Here is a 20,389-nt window from a genome sequence, read left to right on the forward strand (position 1 = left end):
CAGGAGTCCAGGTTGAGCTGATGACAAGTTGTGCCAAGTAAAATTAAATCCCTTGATGAATGACAGAGTTATGGACCAGACACAACATTGCAGATGGATGGGTGGACGGAATGACTGACGGACAGTCACTTCTGGAAAAGTGTGGAAACTGGTTTCCAACCAAGCGTTTAAATTTAAATTTTATTAAAGCCTTCTTGGGGCTTCAGGGCATTTGTCAGTTCCTGCCTAGTGTTTCATGGGATAGGACAATGATCTTTCCAAATTAGATTGAACTTTACGAAATTAAACAAACAAGCAGTGCAATCATTTGCTACAAACCCTTGAAACATTCCATGAAATAGTCTAAATGAAATTTATCAACCCTTACCCTGCTATAATTCTAAAATGGATATGTCCATCATTGAATTTGGGCAGTACCACTTATTATTCAAAAGGGTGTTCACTGAAAATTTACTGGCTGAGTAGTGAACAGTGCAGACCATGTTCAGACTGCAGGCTGATCTTGGTCTGCACTGGTCGCAAAGGCAGAATCACTTCCTGCCAGGAGGTTGAAGGTTAAGGAACGCTCAACTATTCAAAGGCCTTATCAATCGAATAAATTTAAGTCAAAGAAGGTTTTTTTGGTTTTTTTTTTCATTTCTTAAATTTATTCATAACAGTCTTTTACTGATTTCAGGGGTTTCATTATGGGCTGGGGGAAGGGGTAGTGGTCTTAACACATAATTTTATTTAAAGTAATTTTGGTAATTTTCAACATAATTCCTATAAACTGCCAATTGTCATAATTCTATCTTGTAACAAATCATTTTTCATCCACAGCAATAGTTCCAAGTGGCATTTTACTAGAATTTGCTAATATCTAGGGCATTGTTAGGACTACAAAATCATTAACAGTTGTGATTAATCAGCATATCAGTAACACTTTCGATTATGATTCTGACATCAAGAATGGTGTATAAAAACATGCAACAAAGGGAGCCTAGCAACAAAATTAAAATTTCAGCATCTTTTTTATAACCCTGAAAAATGGAAAACTTCAAACCTATTTCTACTTTTTTGCAACACTTTGCTAAAATTTACATTGCTTCCCCTGAATTTTTTCCAAGTTTTCGTAGGTCCGTCATCAGTGTCCGACAAATTTATAATTTTACTGGTAGCCCACTGGGCTACCAGAATTTTTTTCTGGTAGCCCAGCATTTTCTTGTAGTTGCCCAGAAAATTAACCATGAAAGTACTAACTTGCTCTATACGAACCAGACTTACTGAGATGTGAGAATAAGAGGGGTCTGTAACAATATTCGGTTAATAACCGAAATTTAAAAACACCAAAATAAACATTTCATTCTGTTTAATCATAATATAGAAGTACAAGCTGAAGTTAATACAACATCTAATTAAAGAAACATTTTCACACAAATATCTCTAAGTTTACAACTTAAAAGTCTTAAAATATTAACAACATCAGATAAAAGAAAGATTGTATGTATTATTTAGCATATAAGTCAACCTGTAAATTACTGTCAATACTGAGATCAACTTGAGTACTTGTACATTCTATAATCACTAGTTAAATGTTCACATAATCATTAAATGGTATGTATTAATAAGCATTTAACTTGTAAGTCACTGTCAGTATGGAGATTAACCTAAATACTTGTACATTCTATAATCACTAGTTAAATGTTCACAAAATGGTATGTATTATTAAGTACAAAACATGTATTTAAATTGCAAGTCACTGTCAATACTGAGATCAACTTGAGTACTTGTACATTCTATAATCTCTAGTTAAATGTTCACATAATCATTAAATGGTATGTATTAATAAGCATTTAACTTGCAAGTCACTGTCAATATTGAGACCAACTTTAGTACTTGTACATTCTATAATCACTAGTTAAATGTTCATATAATGGTATGTATTTAACTTGCAAGTCACTGTCAATATGGGGATCTACTTGTACACTCTATCACTAGCTAAATGTTCACAATGTGCACAGTATGTTCAAAGCATTGTCTTTATGTACTGCATGTGCAGTTCATATTAAAATCTTGGTAGCTCACTCTTCAGGTATAGCATTACTGGTCACGGGAATCATCAAGGTCATCATCTTCATTGTCAGATAGAACAACTGGAAGAGAAAATACAATAATAAGCTATCTGCAGACAAAATGGTTTGAGTTCAAGGATATCTGACACTATTACTTAAATCTGAAAGCCACTAGACACAGATGTGTTTTTTTTTGGGGTTTTTTTGGTAAAATTACTGTAAAAGTATCTTTAAAAATTTATTATCTAGACATGTAGATGTTAAATTCAATATTAACATAAACTTTCAAAATTTGTCATGTTCAGTACTTACCACTGGGTTTCTGTGGTATCTTGTGGCCACCAAGGTGACGGGTACCAGGTCCACTGGACATCCAGTGGTCGATGGCAGGCTGGGGATCAAACAGGGCTGCAGGGGGACCATCGGCATGAACTCTCATCAGAGCCTCAAGGGTGTCTTGGTTCATGTGTGACCGTCTGGCTGACTTGATGAGCTTCATTGCTAAAAATACACAAACAATGACATCAGTTAACATTTATAATACAGATATAGCAACTTTCAAATTTTCCTGAACTTAAATTGGATAAATGAAATTGAAATGTTAACAAGATACTAGACTGTACATTTTGTTCTATTCCTCTATAATGTAATTTATAATTCTCTAGTCATTTTGATTTAAATGTAAATAAGTAAATACTTGGTTCTAGAATCATTCAAAACCAGAATCATACATTAATAAAAGTTAAGTACCAGAAAATTGTCTTTCACATTCAGCAGTGGATGGAGACACTGTTATCATGATGTTGACAAGGACCAGGATATTAGTGATACTAGCTGGCTGGGTCTGTAAGTGTTCACAGTATAGGGTACGACAGTTGACACCAGATTTTTTCTTTTTTAGTTGATTTTTTAATGTGGTCCATTCACGAAGCATTGATTTTTTTTCATCTTCACTTAGAATTTCAGAGTAATGTTCACATAAGTCTTTGATTTCTTCTCTACCATATTTTAACAATTCTTTCTCATCAGTGGGCCAGTTTCTTAAATCAAACACAGAGAAGCATTTCAAGGGATTTTTTTCAAAGTCACTGAACCTATCCTCTAGATACTTAATTGAGTTGATCAGTAGCTTGGCTTTATCAGTGTCATCTGAGTAGGCGGTTTGTTTCTGTCCTAATAGTTTCAATTCATGGCCACCATGTTTTAATTCATTTGTTTCAGGGTTGTAGTGTTGGTAGAATCTTGATGCATTTTCCCCAGGTTCATCCTTCATAAGTTCCAACTCGTCAGTCAAATCATTCACAGCTGCAGGTACATCCATTATAAGTAATTCGTTTTTCTGGAATTTGATAGACGTGGCTGTGATGGCCTCAAGATAATCCATCATGAAGTACAGGTACTTCACAAACCTGGCTGATTTCATTTCATGTAAAAGCTTCTTAGCTTTTCCCCCTTCTTCAAGTTTATTCACAGAGGCTGCATGTTCAAGGTGTCCCATGGTAGCAGGTAGGTTGTTTTCGATGGCTTTGAGGGCTTTTCCCTTGCTGGCAACCCATCGCACACTTTTCACGTCACCATACTTCAACAAGTCAGTTTCAAGCATCTTGGCAATGCTTTCCAGCTCTCTTCTTCGTTTGGGACTTTTTGCATAGAAACGGTAGATGCCTTTCACAGTCTCCTCAAACTTTGATAGGTATTCTACACACTTGACAGCATCCAGGACTCCTAATTCAAGCTTGTGTGCAACACAGTGCACTGGAACAATGTGTTTGTTTTTGTCTTTCATCATAGTACTCACACCAGATCTACACCCCATCATAACTGCGGCTCCATCGAAATTTACACTCACTATCTTTGATTGTTTCTCTAAACCAACACCAACTTTAGCAATTCCACTCTCTATTCCCTCTAATACACCGCTGGCATTGGCACTTTCAACAGCTTCAATTGACGCAAGTTTAGTTATAGGACTGCCATTTTTTACAAAGCGTATTAAGACTGTGTACTGCTCTGTCATCGCATAATCTGTTGACCCATCAGCAAGAATTGTCAGGAACCTACAGTTCTCAATGTTTATCGATGTTTCAAGACATTGTTGCTCAGCTATGTTCATCAAGAACTGTTTGGCAGATTTTTCTTTAAGATAGTTCATCCCTATGTCCATATAATCTTCACCAATGTCACGTCTATTCTTGACATGTAACTCCATATGTGTCTCATAGTCACTAAGCGGCTTTCCCTTTTTGGCCAGAGCATACACAGTATTGAACATTACTGTTAACACATTCATGTTGATTTGCGCACTTTTCTGGACAGCTTTGACAATTTGACTGTTGTTAACAAGTTGAGTCCTTTCCACATCTGACATAACATCTTTCTTCTTTTTATCTGTTGTTTTAGTGTGAGCGGCAGATATTTCATGTTTTTTAAGACCATCAACTCTCATATTCGAACATCCAGTGAACAAGTTTGATGATTTGTCCGCAATCTCGGGGTACATCCTACATGTGGCACAGAACATAACACCAGGTTTGGTATCATCTGAGTCAGGTTCATGCTCAACCCATGGGTATGTTATTTTCCACGAGGGCTGAAACTTCCGGACACGTTCAGTCTTGTCATACTCCTTATCACAGAATTTCTTTGGTTTTGGAGTCTCTGTCTCGTTATGTCTCTTACGCTTTTGTGAACTAGCACTCCCAGATGGCACACAAGCACTCCCAGACGGCTTTTGGCTAGCTGATCTTATTACGAAACGATCCATGGTTAATCACACTAAACTAGGCACTCAAATTAGTCTCCAAGTCTAATACATTCTTAATTTATCATTCAATAATTTAACTAATGCTCCATGTGATATTCACTTGTGTATATTTCCAATGTTCATATCATAATAAGTTGAAGAACACACAGTTAGAACGTGCTCACTAATGAAGTTTTTTAGTGAAAATGACTTAGGATTTACACGTTACAAACAACTGGTCAATGCTTTGCCTCAATGCTAATTTAATTTCAATGACATGGAGTAATTACCACCCAATTACAGGTACCTACCTTAATTATCAATGCCATTCCTCTTCTCATACTTTCAAAGAACACCGACCAAAGAAATCGGCATTATACAAAAGACTCGTGTAGTAAATTGACAGTCTTTATGTTTTTACGTGTTTTTCACACATGCTGACAGACATGTTACTAATGACTCATTTAACGGTGGTTCCCAGTCTTTGAACTGTTGAAGCAGTGAAAGCGTGGTACCTATCATAATCAGTCGTCGGTAAAGTACGAGCGGATCCGATTGAATTTAGAAATTTTGACTGGTACATCGGTCATAATTGACTCTCGTTAAATCGGTCTACTTTGATTAGTCGAGCGGAGACCAGTCCACAATAGTTTGCATATTTGATATTCGTAGGCGGAGACTGCTTCTGCAGCTACCGTTGAAATTATCGATAAATGGGCGTGGTTAAACTAGTAGGACGGTTACGACCCGTTAATCAGTACACATAGAAAGTTGTTGTTTATTGCAAGTTACAAACGAGTAGACGACCGGATGTTGATGATTTTGTTAGGGAGTTTTGTAAAATATACAATGACCGGGCTACTGATGCTTCAAATTTATGGTTGCCCGGCGGGCTTCCGCCAGTATTTTTTTGGTAGCCCGACGAAAATTTCTGGTAGCCCGCGGGCTCCGGGCAATTGATTTGTCGGACCCTGGTCATTGTAAATGGTGACCACCTATATATTTTTGACATTTTAACCAGTACCTTGCTAAATTTCTACTTGTCCGGACAGTACCATTAACTGTTAAAAGGGGTGCTTACTAAAAATTTACTGACTGAATAGCGAACAGTGCAGACCATGATCAGCCTACATCGATGTGCAGGCTGATCTTGGTCTGCACTGGTCGCAGCAGAATCAATTGCCGCCAGCAGGCTAAAGGATAAGAATATTCTAGCTGGCCTGTATTGACAAAATGTATTCCATTCAATAGGTTAACTTATAATGCGAAGAGGCTCAAATCTAAAAAGAAGCAAAACTTCCACTTACTGACATGATTAAAAGTAGTTAACTTCCAAAATGAAGACAAAAACATATGACAAACTTGTGATTTATTTTTAACAGAATAACTTAACTTCTGCTCTTACTCATTTATTTCATTCGAAAGTAACAGTTTGCAAGTATACGTGGCTACGTTAACAACACATTTGCACTTAGATCAATATATTGAACTAAATATCAGATCCAAAACCTTTTTAATTTCAATACCACGTCACCTCAACATGTTAAGAAGATGTTCATTTGTGTGTTGTCAATATTGGATATCAGAAAACAAAAATAAGTTAGTTACTTGATGTATGTATCTTCATTTTTTTTTTCTTATTACATTGATATTTTTGATAAATAATATAGTACAGAAAACTTCAGTTTTTCAAAAAGTTATTTGCAAATATTTAAGCCATGCCATGAGAAAACAAACATAGTGGCTTTGCGACCAGCATGGATCCAGACCAGCCTGCGCATCCGAGCAGTCTGGTCAGGATCCATGCTGTTCGCTTTCAAAGTCTATAACAATTAGAGAAACCATTAGCGAACAGCATGGATCCTGACCAGACTGCGCGGATGCGCAGGCTGGTCTGGATCCATGCTGGTCGCAAAGCCACTTATAGATAATGTTGGTTTTCCCATGGCACGGCTCATTTGTTAATTATTTAGAAGAGTGGTTTCAAGCAATATTATCTCAAACTTGTTTATCTTGAATTTGCGACTATCTCAAAAACATTTTCAAGTCCCGCCACCTAACATGTGCACAAAGTATCATTTCAACCTTTACCATGCTAAATTTCTAAAATGGACTGGACCATCGTTCAATTTGGGCAATAGCCTTTACTATTCGAAGGGGTGTTCATTGAAAATTTACTGACTGAATAGCGAACAGTGCAGACCATAATCAGCCTGCACATCTGTGTTCAGTGGTTTGCACTGGTCGCAAAGGCAGAATCAAATTTTGATTACCTGGAAGCAAAACGAAACACTAGTTCCCTTGGAATTTAAGATACCAAGTTTCAACAGTACAGCTATGAATTAATCTGTTAGCTTGCTAGAAGTAAATGAACATGGTTTTAAGTGACAAAAACTAAGGTTTACAAGTTATACAAGCAAACATGTGGCTATCTCTACCAGCTGCTCCTGTTGTGTCTATTGGCTTAGGGTTAGAACTTAACTTTCTTTTTTTTCTACACTTACAAATTTTTGCAAGTATGAGAAATTTCAACTTAAAAATACCACTTTTACTAGCAATTTTTTCCCCCAACTATTATTGACAGAAACGTTAAATACATAAATGAGCCACACCATGAGAAAACCAACATAGTGGCTTTGTGACCAGCATGGATCCAGACCAGCCTGCACATCCGCGCAGTCTGGTCAGGATCCATGCTGTTCACTAACGGTTTCTCTAATTGCAATAGGCTTTGAAGGCGGATGCGCAGGCTGGTCTGCATCCATGCTGGTCGCAAATGCACTATGTTGGTTTTCTCATGACGCAGCTCAAATTCTTTCTTTTTTACCCTCCAGCTTTTCACAGAACCTGCAACAACTGCTCATTGTCACACATCAATTCAATTAAATCTGTCAATTCACAACACAAAGACAGAATTTTTATCTCCAAAAAAGCGATCTTTAATCTATCTCTTTAATACCAGAAGATATGTCTTGTTCAGTTAAAACTTGTCTTTTTTGTCTTAATGACAGCTGGTGTTTGTTCAGGCATTTAAAGACAGATGCTGCCTCAGTGGTAAAACTTCACTGGTTTTCACTCAAATGAAGCTATTTTCATGAAGGTATAGCTGCACTTTTAATTAACCCTTACCTTGCTAAATTTTATATAATGAACTTGTCCATTTTTCCATTTTGGACAGTACCATTAACTTTTTAAAGGGGTGTTTACCAAAAGATACTGACTGAACTGCAAATAGTGCAGATCATGATCAGACTACATGGATGTGCAGGCTGATCATGATCTACACTGGTCGCAAAGGCAGAATAAATCGTGTCCAGCATGGTAAGGATTAAGAATACTAAATTTTTTGAAGACTTAATTTATAACTTAATGTGCTACTAAAATGACTTTGCATATAATTTTTTTTTCAAAAGTTATTTAATATTATGAAACATATATTTTCTTGGCGGACTAATTTTCATGGATTCCAGAAAATTAAATCCCAATGCACAAGAAATATTCCTTTTCATTTTATGTTCAAAATTTGTCTTCTATAAAGTAATATCCCCATAAAATAGCAATTTTGATAAAATCCACAGAATTTTGAATCCATGAAAATTTAATGATTCCATGGTATTGGCTGTTCGTTTTCTAATTACAACAAGTGTCTAAGAGATTTCAGACAGTTTTTGGAAGATTTCTAACATTTTGGTACTTCTGATCATTTAAGCTGTATAAAAAACATTCAAAAGGTGTGTGACAAAAAATATATGACAACAGTCTTATTTCTTTAGAAAACAAGAGCTGTTTGTAAAACACCCCCATGATGGGGTGTCCCATTTTCACTCCCTTGATCACTTTCAACTTGAACTACTAACCCCAGAACATTAGGGGTCATCTAGTTCATAAGCCCAGTCATGCTATCAAGTTTGAAGATACTGTGTCAAGTGGTTCTCAAGTTCTTGAGTGGAAATGGTTTTCAAGGTTCAGGCCCCTGTGATCTTGACCTTTGACTTACTGACCCCAAAGACTATAGGGGTCATGTATTTCATCAGCCCAATCATGCTATCAAGTTTGAAAGTTCTTGGTCAATGGTTCTCAAGGTGTTAAATTGAAGCCATTTCAAGCTTCAGACCCCTGTAACCTTGACCTTTCACTTACTAACCCCAAAAAAATTGTTTTACAGGTTCAGGCACCTGTGGCCTTTACCTGTGAATTACTGACCCCAAAGACAACAGGGATCACCTACTACTTAAGGCAAACCATGCTATCAAGTCTGAAGGTTCTGCATGTCCTATCATCCTATGAAGTTTCAACATTCTGGGTCAAGTGGTTCTGAAGTTACTGATCGGAAATGGTTTTCCATGTTCAGGCCCCTGTGACCTTGACTTTTAATAGAGTGACCCCAAAATCAATAGTGGTCATCTAATCTGCACAGCCCTTTTTTTATGGTTCTGGGGAAGGGTGGCGGGTCCTTTCAGAATGGGAAATTTGCGTCGTAAAATACCAAATTGGGGAATTTTTTATATATATATAAAAAAAAAAAAAAAACACAGATTGAGTAAGATCAAGGCCTCCCCTGGCTCTTTCACACTTTTAGCCATGACTTAAGCCAATTGCAAAATCTTGGGACCATTTCATACCCTAAAGTGCCAGAATTAGAAGCCATTATTTTTTTTAAAATCTCTATTTCATTTTATACTTTAACCAAGCAATTTGCCCGTGAACCATTTCATCCTAATATCACATTGAATCAAAAATAGTTTTTAATCTTATCATTAAAATGTTTAAATCATTTTTCAAGAACACTTTCATTTCAAAGCTAAAGTAATTGCTCAATGTATGAAATTATTCCTTTAATAATTTGCAATTTTTGAATTATCTCCCTTTAATGGGCATTTTTCACTATTTAGATGTTTATAAAGCATTAATATTTAGTTCTTTATTTTTGACTTTTGTATTTCAAACTTAATATAAGGTCATTTATCAAAAATAGAGTTGTCCTTTTTTATTTTATGACTTTTAAAAAGCTTTTTAAATGCTTTTAATTGCATTATATATAAATCTCAATTTACAATCTATTTCATACATACTACTGTATAGCGAAAATACCACCTAAAGGTATGATTAGCACTTTGTTTTGAAGCTCTTGGGAGGTGCTTTAAAAAATCCATCCCGTGTATCAATGCTTTACATTGGGCACGTGAAAGAACCAAACGAACTGCTTTAGTTCATTTGTATCTCAAACTTACTTCACTGAAATTTAACGAACGCGAGCGGAATTGGGCGGACCGAAATGTTTACGCGTAGACTGAAATGAACGCGACTGAAATCTTCGCGTAGACTGAAATGAACGCGACTGAAATCATTTCACGATCGCGCAAATTGTTTGTGAGTCGTTGGACTTAACAATATTTCCAGATTTTTTCGTTCATTACTTCCGCGAATCTGCTTGTTATTAGATAAATATATCAGCGAATCGGATTGTTGTAGATAAATATATCCGCGAATCAGAAATTCTGGAAAGGGAAATTCCCGATGACCGACGCTAACGGTAATATCTGAGATGTTCTGATTGCGGCGTTTCTTGAAGCGGTGTTTAGAATGCATATACAATCAGACCTATTAATCCATCGGGGGTGGAAATTTTTTCTGATAAAAACGACTTGCATTTGGGGAATTTTTTAGTGCAATTGGGGATAAAAGTATATTATTTTGCCTGGGGAATGGGGCCGAATTTCGGCCCCAAAATCGGCGTAAAAAAAGGGCTGCTGCATGTCCAATCATCCTATGAAGTTTCAACATTCTGGGTCAAATGGTTCTCAAGTTATTGATCGGAAATGGATTTCCAAGTTTAGGCCCCTGTGACTTTGATCTTTAACAGAGTGACTTCAAAATCAATACGGGTCATCTACTCTGCATGATCAATCATCCTATGAAGTTTCAACATTCTGGGTCAAGTGGTTCTCAAGTTATTGATCGGAAATGGTTTTCCATGTTCAGGCCCCTGTGACCTTGACCTTTACTAGAGTGACCCCAAAATCAATAGGGGTCATCTACTCTGCATGACCAATCATCCTATGGAGTTTCAACATTATGGGTCAGTTGGTTCTCAAGTTATTGATCGGAAATGGTTTTCCATGTTCAGGCCCCTGTGACCTTGACCTTTACTAGAGTGACCCCAAAATCAATAGGGGTCATCTACTCTGCATGACCAATCATCCTATGGAGTTTCAACATTATGGGTCAGTTGGTTCTCAAGTTATTGATCGGAAATGGTTTTCCATGTTCAGGCCCCTGTGACCTTGACCTTTATTAGAGTGACCCCAAAATCAATAAGGGTCATCTACTCTGCATGACCAATCATCCTATGGAGTTTCAACATTATGGGTCAAGTGGTTCTCAAGTTATTGATCGGAAATGGTTTTCCATGTTCAGGACCCTGTCACCTTGACCTTTGATGGAGTGACCCCAAAAACAATAGGGGTCGTCTACTCCATAAGCCCTGCCATATTATGAAGTTTGAAGGTTCTAGGTCAAATGGTTCTCCAGTTATTGAGTGGAAATAAAGTGTGATGGACGGACAGGGCAAAACCAGTGTCTTTCCCAGACATAATAAAAAGAATCATGAGTATACATTACAGCCAAGTCATATTAAAATCCTTCAAGGGGTTTAGGAGATAACAGAGCACACACAAAATCGAAGGCAAAAACCTTTGACCTTGAGTTGTTAACTTGACCTTGAGCCAACATGGCTGACTCATCGAGTTCTGCACATTGTCTTGATGAGGTGATGATTTGACCAAATTCTCATGAAAATCCTTCTTCAAGGGGTTTAGCAGATACAGAGCTGACACAAAATGGAAGCCTCAAACTTTTGACCTTGAGTTGTGACCTTGACCTTGTGCCAACATGGCTGACTCTTGAGTTCCGCACATCGTTTTAATAAGGTGATCATTTGACCCAAGTTTCATGAAAGTCCTTCAAGTGGTTTAAGTTATATGGAGCGGACACAATTGTTACGGACGGACAGAAGGACGGAGACTATTCCTATAATCCCCCACCACGAGTGGTGGGGGATTAAAAACAAGAGGGCCATGATGGCCCTATATTGCTCACCAGAGTTGATCTGGCCTACTGACCTAGTTTTTGACCCCACTTGACCCAGTTTCAAAACTGACCTAGAGATCAAGACAAACATTCTGACCAAGTTTCATAAAGATTGGGTCACAACTGTGGCGTCTAGAGTGTTAACAAGATTTTCCCTTGATCTGGCCTACTGACCTTGTTTTTGACCCCACCTGACCCAGTTTCAAAATTACCTAAAGATCATCTATACAAACATTCTAAGTTTCATAAAGATTGGGTTACAACTTCAGCCTCTAAAGTGTTAACAAGCTTTTCCTTTGATTTGACCAGTTGACACAGTTTTTGGCCCCACATGACCCAGATTCGGATTCGACCTAGAGGTCACCAAGATAAACATTCTGACCAATTCTCATGAGTTTCAAACTTAAAACTGTGGACTCTAAGAGTGTTAACAAGTTTTTCCTTTGATCTGGTCTACTGACCTAGTTTTTGACCCCACATGACCCAGTTTCCAAACTGACCTAGAGATCATCAAGACAAACATTCTGACCAAGTTTCATAAAGATTGGGTCACAACTGTGGCCTCTAGAGTGTTAGCAAGTTTTTCCTTTGATATGACCGGGTGACCTAGTTTTTGACCCTACATGACCCAAATTCGAATCTGACCTAGAGGTCATCAATACAAACATTCTGAACAATTCTCATGAGTTTCAAACTTAAACTGTACACTCTAGATTGTTAACAAGTCTTTCCTTTGATCTGGCCTATTTCCCTAGTTTCTGACCCCACATGACCCAGTTTCAAACTTGACCTAGAGATCATCAAGACAAACATTCTGACCAAATTTCATAAAGATTGGGTCACAAATGTGGCCTCTACAGTGGCAAAGTTGATGAACGATGCCAGACAATGACCAGTCACAATAGCTCACCTTGAGCACTTCGTGCTCTGGTAAGCTAAAAGGCAAGGCACTCAGATGGATTTGAACCACCCATCTGTTCCACAGTACAAGAGGTAGCTTTGGCCAAATGCTCTAGACCACTGCGCCATGGTGGAATTTTCTAAGTTTGCACATTAAATCAGTTAAACTGGCATTAAAACTGAACCCTGAATGACCACATAATGCAATCCCAGCCTTGGTTTTTCTATAAGCTACTTATATGCCAAGTTTAATTTCAATCTATCAAACAAAACTCAAGTTACTGAGTGGTAAGTTATTGAGTGGGAACTGCTTTTTCTTTTTTTAGTACCAGTGACCACGACCTTGATTCAACCGCCTCGGTTGCCTAGTGGTACAGCATCCGCCTTGAGTGCGGGAGGTCGTGGGTTCGATCCCCGCCCGCGTCATACCAAAGATGTAAAAAATGGTACTAGCAGCTTCCTCGCTTGGCGCTCAGCATTAAGAGGATAGTGCTAAGACTGGTCAGCCCGGTGTCAGAATAATGTGACTGGGTGGGGTATCATGCCACGTGTCTACGGCGTGATACCAGTGAGGCAGCACTATAAAGTTGGGCATTGTGCTCACTGCTATAAGTAGACACCATCGTTTATATGACTGAAAAATTGTTGAAAAAGACGTTAAACCCGAACACACACACACGACCTTGATTCTACTGACCCCAAATTCAATCCCAACCTTGGTCTTACTATATGCTACCTATAAGCCAAGTTTCATTTCAATATCTCAACCCAAACCAAAGTTTTTGAAAGGTCACCAAATTTTAATGACGATTCCAGCATAAAAAACAAGAGCTGTCGGAGGACAGCAACGCTCGACTATTCAACAGCCTTGTCAATTGAATGAATACAAAAGTCAAAAAAGGGGCATAATTTTGTAAAAATGGGAAAAAGGGTTATGGAACCTTCAAAGTGCTTATCAGCTCATAAAGTGAACAAGTGCGTGAAGTTTCAATCCTTTCCCATAAGTGGATAATGAAATACCAGCTTACATACAAAAACTTAACCAAAAATTTCTAAGTCGAAAAAAGGGCATAATTTTGAAAAAATTGCAAAGTAGAGTTATGGGACCTATACAGTGCATGTCAGATCATGACAGTGAACAAGTGTGTGAAGTTTCAATCCATTCCCATTAGTGTGTACTGAGATAACAGCTTACATACAAAATCTTAACCAAGAATTTCTAAGTCGAAAAGGGGGCATAATTTCATAAAAAAAGCAAAACAGAGTTAAGGAACCTGTGCAATGTAAGTCAGTTTATCACAGTGAGTAAGTGTGTGAAGTTTCAATCCATTCCCACAAGTCGTTACTGAGATACCAGCTTACATACAAAACCTTAACCAAGAATTTCTAAGTCGAAAAAGGGACATAATTTTGTAAAAAAGCAAAATAGAGTTATGGAACCTGTGCAATGTAGGTCAGTTTATCACAGTGAATAAGTGTGTGAAGTTTCAATCTGTTCCTGCTAGTGGTTACTGAGATACCAGCTTACATACAAAACCTTAACCAAATCGGGACGCGGACGCCGACGCATGGGTGAGTCCAATAGCTCTACTATTCTATGAATAGTGGAGCTAAAAAAATTCCTTTTTTTTTATTAAATGTGAAATTGAAATTAATAGCATTAAGATAGGTTTTTTTTAACACAAGAAAAAAAGAAAAGAAAAAAAAAGTTACACTGCTACTTCTAGTTGATCTCCTTGCAGAAGCTGTCTTCTTTGGTGTGGTCTGACGTTTTGTCTTTTTCACAACTGGGGTGATCTTTATTTCTTTTTCTTTCTCATCTTCACTTGAACTCCATGTTATGCTTTGACCTAAAATGATATAACAGAGCTTGTCTTACTTCTACCAGAAGGTTTCTTGATAATAGCACATTAATGTTTTGTTCACATGAAAGGAAAAAACTGCAAATTCAATAATATTTTCACCAACTGGAGAGTTACTTGAATTTGCGATGTTTTATATAGGTAACAGATTTACAAATTCAGCTCCCTCTAGAACTGAGATACACAGCACTTCCTGCAAATTCATAAGTCTTTGTGGAGGACTTATTTTTGTGGAAATCGTGGTTGAATCGATCCATGTAATTCAATCCCCCCAAAAAATGTCAAAACCTTCATTTATTGTTCCTTTAAAATCTAAATTCCCAGAATTCTTGTATTTGTTTTTGGGGGGTTTAACGCCACACCAAAACAACTATAGGTCAAATGGCAACTTTCTAACTTCGACGGTGGAGGAAGACCCCAGGTGCACCTCCGTGCATTATTTCATCTAGAGCGGGCACCTGGGTAGAACCACCGACCTTCCGTAAGCCAACTGGATGGCTTCCTCACATGAAGAATTCAATGCCCCAAGTGAGGCTCCAACCCACATCAGTGTGGGGCAAGAGATTGGAAGTCAGCAACCTTAACCATTTGACCACGGAGGCCCTACCCAGAATTATTGTACCCATAAAATAGCCATTTTTGCCATCCATGAATTTATGCCATAAAATAAAACTATTCTACAGTATTTAAATGAAGTGGCTGAGTATTCCCATTCTATCCGTAAATATTGATCCCTACTGGGTTGAGAGTACGAAGCTCGTGGATCCCAGAGTATTACCTGTTACATCTTTTATTTTTGTGTTATTTGCTGTCTCTGGGTCATTCTGCATGATTTTGATTAGATATACTTATGCTGCACGTTTAGTGTGTAGTCTTTAATGACTTGAGACTTTACATATATACTTAGGATCTATGTTGCTTCTTTATAAAGCTGCATACATATATTGGATATGTCTAAGGTTATCCTCATCTTTTGAGTTGTTTTGCTTTCACTCTCTGTTCTGGGGCGCTGTATTGTTAGTGCCCGCGGTAACTATCGTGCTGGCATAGCTAGGGGCAAGTGTATGGTTGCATAGATAGTTGCCGATGCTGGAGTTACTCCCAGAGGTGGGATTCGTAGTTGGAGTTGCTGCGGAGCAGGTCTCCATGACCCAAGTAGGGTTACTTCTAGTATATTGTGGCTGGGTGTGAGCCATGGAGGACATGCTCCCTTGTTGATTAGATATCTTCTCTTACCGGTTTCGTTCAGCAGTTGTGAACTTCTTCAGAGGACTTGACCGTAATGACTAGGCAAGTTTGGTTTGCATGTCCTCCATGGCTCACACCCAGCCATAATATACTATTCTACAGTATTTATCTATTTCAAAATAATCATTTGGACTAAAAATCACTACAACTTGTTGTAAAAAAAACAGAAATATTGGATTTATCATGTTTACCAATACTGTATTTCAGGTTTCATTAACTTTACTCCCATAAAATGTTACGCCATAAAGTTTACCTTAAAGGTATATCAAGCATAAATTGCTAAAACAAAATTCTGTTAATTTTTCATGATAAAACTAGGCATTTTTCTTTAATTTCACATCAAATGTAGCCAAGGGTTCATACAAAATACCGAGTCACAAGAAATTCAAGTACTTTCCTTTTTCCTGAATTTGCAACTTTAAGTCTAAACAACTTTTTAAGAGGAAATTCAAGCAATTTTTTTCTCTCGAATGTTCAAGTCCTTTTTATCAATTTTATGGTATTAGTCATTTTCAAGGGCTTTTCAGGATGTAGCACGAAATACAAGGAATTTTCAAGGTCCTAGCAAACCCTAGTAGCCCTTCTTCACTAAATTAATACTGATTCCTTGCATATGTTCAGAAGTACAAGGCAAGACTAGAATTTATGCAAACACCTGTAGATGTGTGTCCATAGCTAGATGTATGTCCATGGCTAAGTGTGTGTCTACATGGCTAGATGTGTGTCAATAGTTAGATGTGAGTTCATGGCTAGATATGTGTTCATGGCTAGATGTGTCTCCATGACTAAGTATGTGTGTCCATGGCTAGATCTGTGTTCAAGGCTAGATGTGTGTCCATGACTAAGTATATGTGTCCATGGCTATTTGTGTGTTCAAGGCTAGATGTGTGTCCATAGAATGGCTAAGTATGTTTGTTCACGGCTAGATGTGTGTCCATGGCTAAGTATGTGAGCCTATGGCTAAGTATGTGTGTCTGTGGCTAGATGTGTGTCCATGGCTATATGTGCATAGCTATATGTGTGTTCATGGCTATATGTGTGTCCATGGCTAGATGTGTGCTCATGGCTAGATCTGTGTCCATGGCTAGATCTGTGTTCAAGGCTAGATGTGTGTCCATGACTAAGTATATGTGTCCATGGCTATTTGTGTGTTCAAGGCTAGATGTGTGTCCATAGCATGGCTAAGTATGTTTGTTCATGGCTAGATGTGTGTCCATGGCTAAGTATGTGAGCCTATGGCTAAGTATTGTGTCCGTGGCTAGATGTGTGTCCATGGCTATATGTGTGTCCATGGCTAGATTTGTGCCAATACCTAGATGTTTGTACAATGTTAAGATGTGTGTCCATGATATACGACTGCAGCAGTTTTAATACTTTCACTGGCCATCATACTTCCTGGGAATGTGTCAGTTTATCATTATTTTTGATCTCATTGACCCCAACGGCATCTTAACATGCTAATTTTTATTATAATTTCTTATCAGAAATTGAACTACCAGTCTTCATAATTTGTACAGTCAACTAGGTACCATAGACAATCACCTCTTAAGATCATCTAGCCATACAGAAACTATTAAATAAAAGTAAAGTCTAATCTACATTAGCAGACACCTTTACATAGTGTGATCCTGTCTGTGCCAGCAGAAGGGCTAGGGGTGACTATTGAGGCCAATTTTGACTATTGCAATACTACTGATATTGCTGAAAAACTATTGCCATACTATTCTATTGCAGGTTACTATTACGATACTATTGCAATAGTTATCGGCCACCATGTTTTATACAGTAAAACTACCAACTGACATAATTTATTACAGTGTGTAAGACACGGCACTGTTTATAATTGCTGTTAATACACATTGAGATGATTGTATAACTGAAATGGACAGAAATAAATCTAACATTAAATATTTTTAACATTTTTTCTATTTCTTGCCTTCCTTGGCTTTGAAACATTCAAACAATAAGTAAAACAATAAACCTATGCAAAGTATACTTAAACGAATCGGCCATTTTGTTGCGAATGTCAACATGTTTAATAACCCAAAGCATCGAAAAAGACGAAAATTGACGGATCGGACTAAGGTGTACCAGCGCTAAATGAAGGGCCCTACCGAACAGTTTGCTATATCATACAAGTAGTCTACTTTCCCCATGTCCATAGTACATTTTCTCATTTAAGATTAACAGGTTATTTAAAAATATATTTAATCAAAGTTTCTAAGAAACTAAAGTTATTAATTATCTCCCAGACTTCCCAGTCCTTTGTGGTAGTTTAATTCCGTGAGGGTAATTATTGTAATGGAGACGTAAACATTTTCCGAGGCGCAAATGAAAGCTGGCTCTGTTTCTTGGTTTATAAATTATTTATGTATTTACAAAAATTTCAAAACTATCGAAACTATCGATTGTTGAAGGAACTATCAGCGATTGTTATTGGATCGTGATTTTTCTATCGATGCATACTATCAGGACACTCAGTATCGCAATGCATCGATATTTCGATGTATCGTTACACCCCTAATAAGGGCCAATGGGTGAAAATCCCTAAAATGAACCTTAATATAGCGTGAACCTGTAGCAGAAATTAACAAAATCTACGATATAGCAGACACTGCCGCATGGCTAAAAACGTGTGAATTATATAGATCTAAAATCACTGTGTTCATCAAATGACAGGTATATGAAATCAGTGCTTAGCCCTTACCCTGCTAAATTTCTATAATGAACTTGTCCATCTTTCAATTTAGACAGTACCATTAACTGTTAAAAGGACTGCTAACCAAAAAGATACTGACTGAATGGCGAACAGCGCAGATCATGATCAGACTGCATGGATGTGCAGGCTGATCATGATATACACTGGTCGCAAAGGCAGAATCAATTGTGTCCAGCGTAATAAGAGTTAAAGGTATGATCTACTCTTATTTAATGGAGTTATCACACCCTCAGGTCAGATTTTGGATTAAGAAAACTTTAATAAAATAGATAATCAGTTTGTTTGAGTAAAACTCTTTCTTATGATTTAGGTCATTAATTTTGGTCTCACAGTCAAGAGACTTGTGAGATTTTATAACATTAGCAAGTTTGACCGGCGAAAATTTAAAGGCCACTATTTTGTTTCTTGACGGTATGTCAAATTGAGATGTCTGCATCATCTAAGAGAAAGGCCTTTACACTTGAAAAATGGGTTGAAGCCATAAAAAGTTTTGTAAAAGGATAAAGCACTTGTTATATTGCATCAAAATTTGGTGTAGGAAGGACACAGATTCACCAAACAGTGAAAACAGAATACAAATGTACTTAGAGCAGTTTGAACATGACTGTAATCCATTCTAGTGAAAATGTCAAAGAAGACCTATGGGTAATAATTTAGGGATTTTGAATTGTGTTAAAGTCAAGTCACCTCAATTATTTCTTACACGCCACTTACGGAAACATGTAAACAAAGAAGCAGAAAAAACATCACCTTGTCTCTCTAAGAAAATTTTAGTTGATTCTCACAGTTGCTTGTACTCAACAACCGCAATATTTCAATAGCACGTTTCAGATTATCAAAAAATATTTTTAAAAAACTTTACACATGATTCAACTTAAACACGTACCTTTAATAATTTAGAGTCAATAAAGCAATGAAATAAATATTTAGTAAACTTACTTTTCTCATCCTCATAACCAAAGGCCAGTTTTTCAAATATATTTCCATGACTGAAGGCTGATTCAGAAGATTTTCTTTTCACTGGCTCAGCCCTCTTTTTGGTAGTATTTCCTCTGTCAATGTCAAAGTCAGCAAAACCTTCTGCACATCTTGACCAGTCTAGAGATCTATTTTTGGCTGCTGACATTGTTTCATGGCCTTTGAAAAAAATAATAAAGTTACTTTTTTCAAATGAAAATCAAAATGTCAAATATTTTGAACCCAAAAAACACATATTGTGAAATCATTAAAATCCGTGAGCACAATTTTCATAAACTGCATGTTTGTGTCAATCCAAAAGAATTAAATCTCAATAAATACTAGATGTGTGACCATAGGACACCCACTCCTGTCACTGTACATAGTTTCGTGACTCTATGTCAGTAGGTGAAATATTTAAATAAAACTTTTAAGCACTCTATGTGTATTTTTACCAAGTGAAGGACCATAACTCTGGTCTAGCTTAGTGAAATTCCAAAGAGAGCATCAGGTGCATAACTTCATTATGCTAAAGTATTATAACAATCCTGTAACGTTTTACGATTCTAGATCAAGTATATTTTGAGACACTGTAAAATCATTATTATTAGTGGGGGATTAATTTTTGTGGATTTTGCGGTTCAGCCCAACCATGAAATTAAGTCCCAACAAACCAATTGTGCCCACGATAATGTAAATTGTATACAATGTCGCAATAAAATACACTATAGCCATCCGATATGATCCATAGTTGTGTGCATGCGGCAGTACTGACCTGCAGCTTCCGTGTAGTTTATGGAGGCTCTATCAATGATAAACA

General features: G+C 37.2%; 2 protein-coding genes across 2 annotated transcripts in view; both read right to left on the reverse strand.

Annotated features, from left to right (window-relative positions):
- Positions 1-20,389, reverse strand: part of LOC123549466 (DNA repair-scaffolding protein-like) — a 91,930-nt gene that overhangs the window by 62,926 nt on the left and 8,615 nt on the right. The window lies entirely within an intron of this gene.
- Positions 1,334-4,815, reverse strand: LOC123536613 (zinc finger protein 862-like). Its single transcript, XM_045319941.2, has 3 exons — positions 2,802-4,815; positions 2,364-2,552; positions 1,334-2,132 (listed from the first exon to the last, which is right to left on the reverse strand). Exons 1-3 carry the CDS (start codon positions 4,813-4,815, stop codon positions 2,080-2,082), a joined length of 2,256 nt encoding a protein of 751 aa, XP_045175876.2. The 3' UTR covers positions 1,334-2,079.

The sequence above is a fragment of the Mercenaria mercenaria genome, chromosome 6 (genome assembly GCF_021730395.1).
Source record: "Mercenaria mercenaria strain notata chromosome 6, MADL_Memer_1, whole genome shotgun sequence".
NCBI classification, from domain to species: domain Eukaryota; kingdom Metazoa; phylum Mollusca; class Bivalvia; order Venerida; family Veneridae; genus Mercenaria; species Mercenaria mercenaria.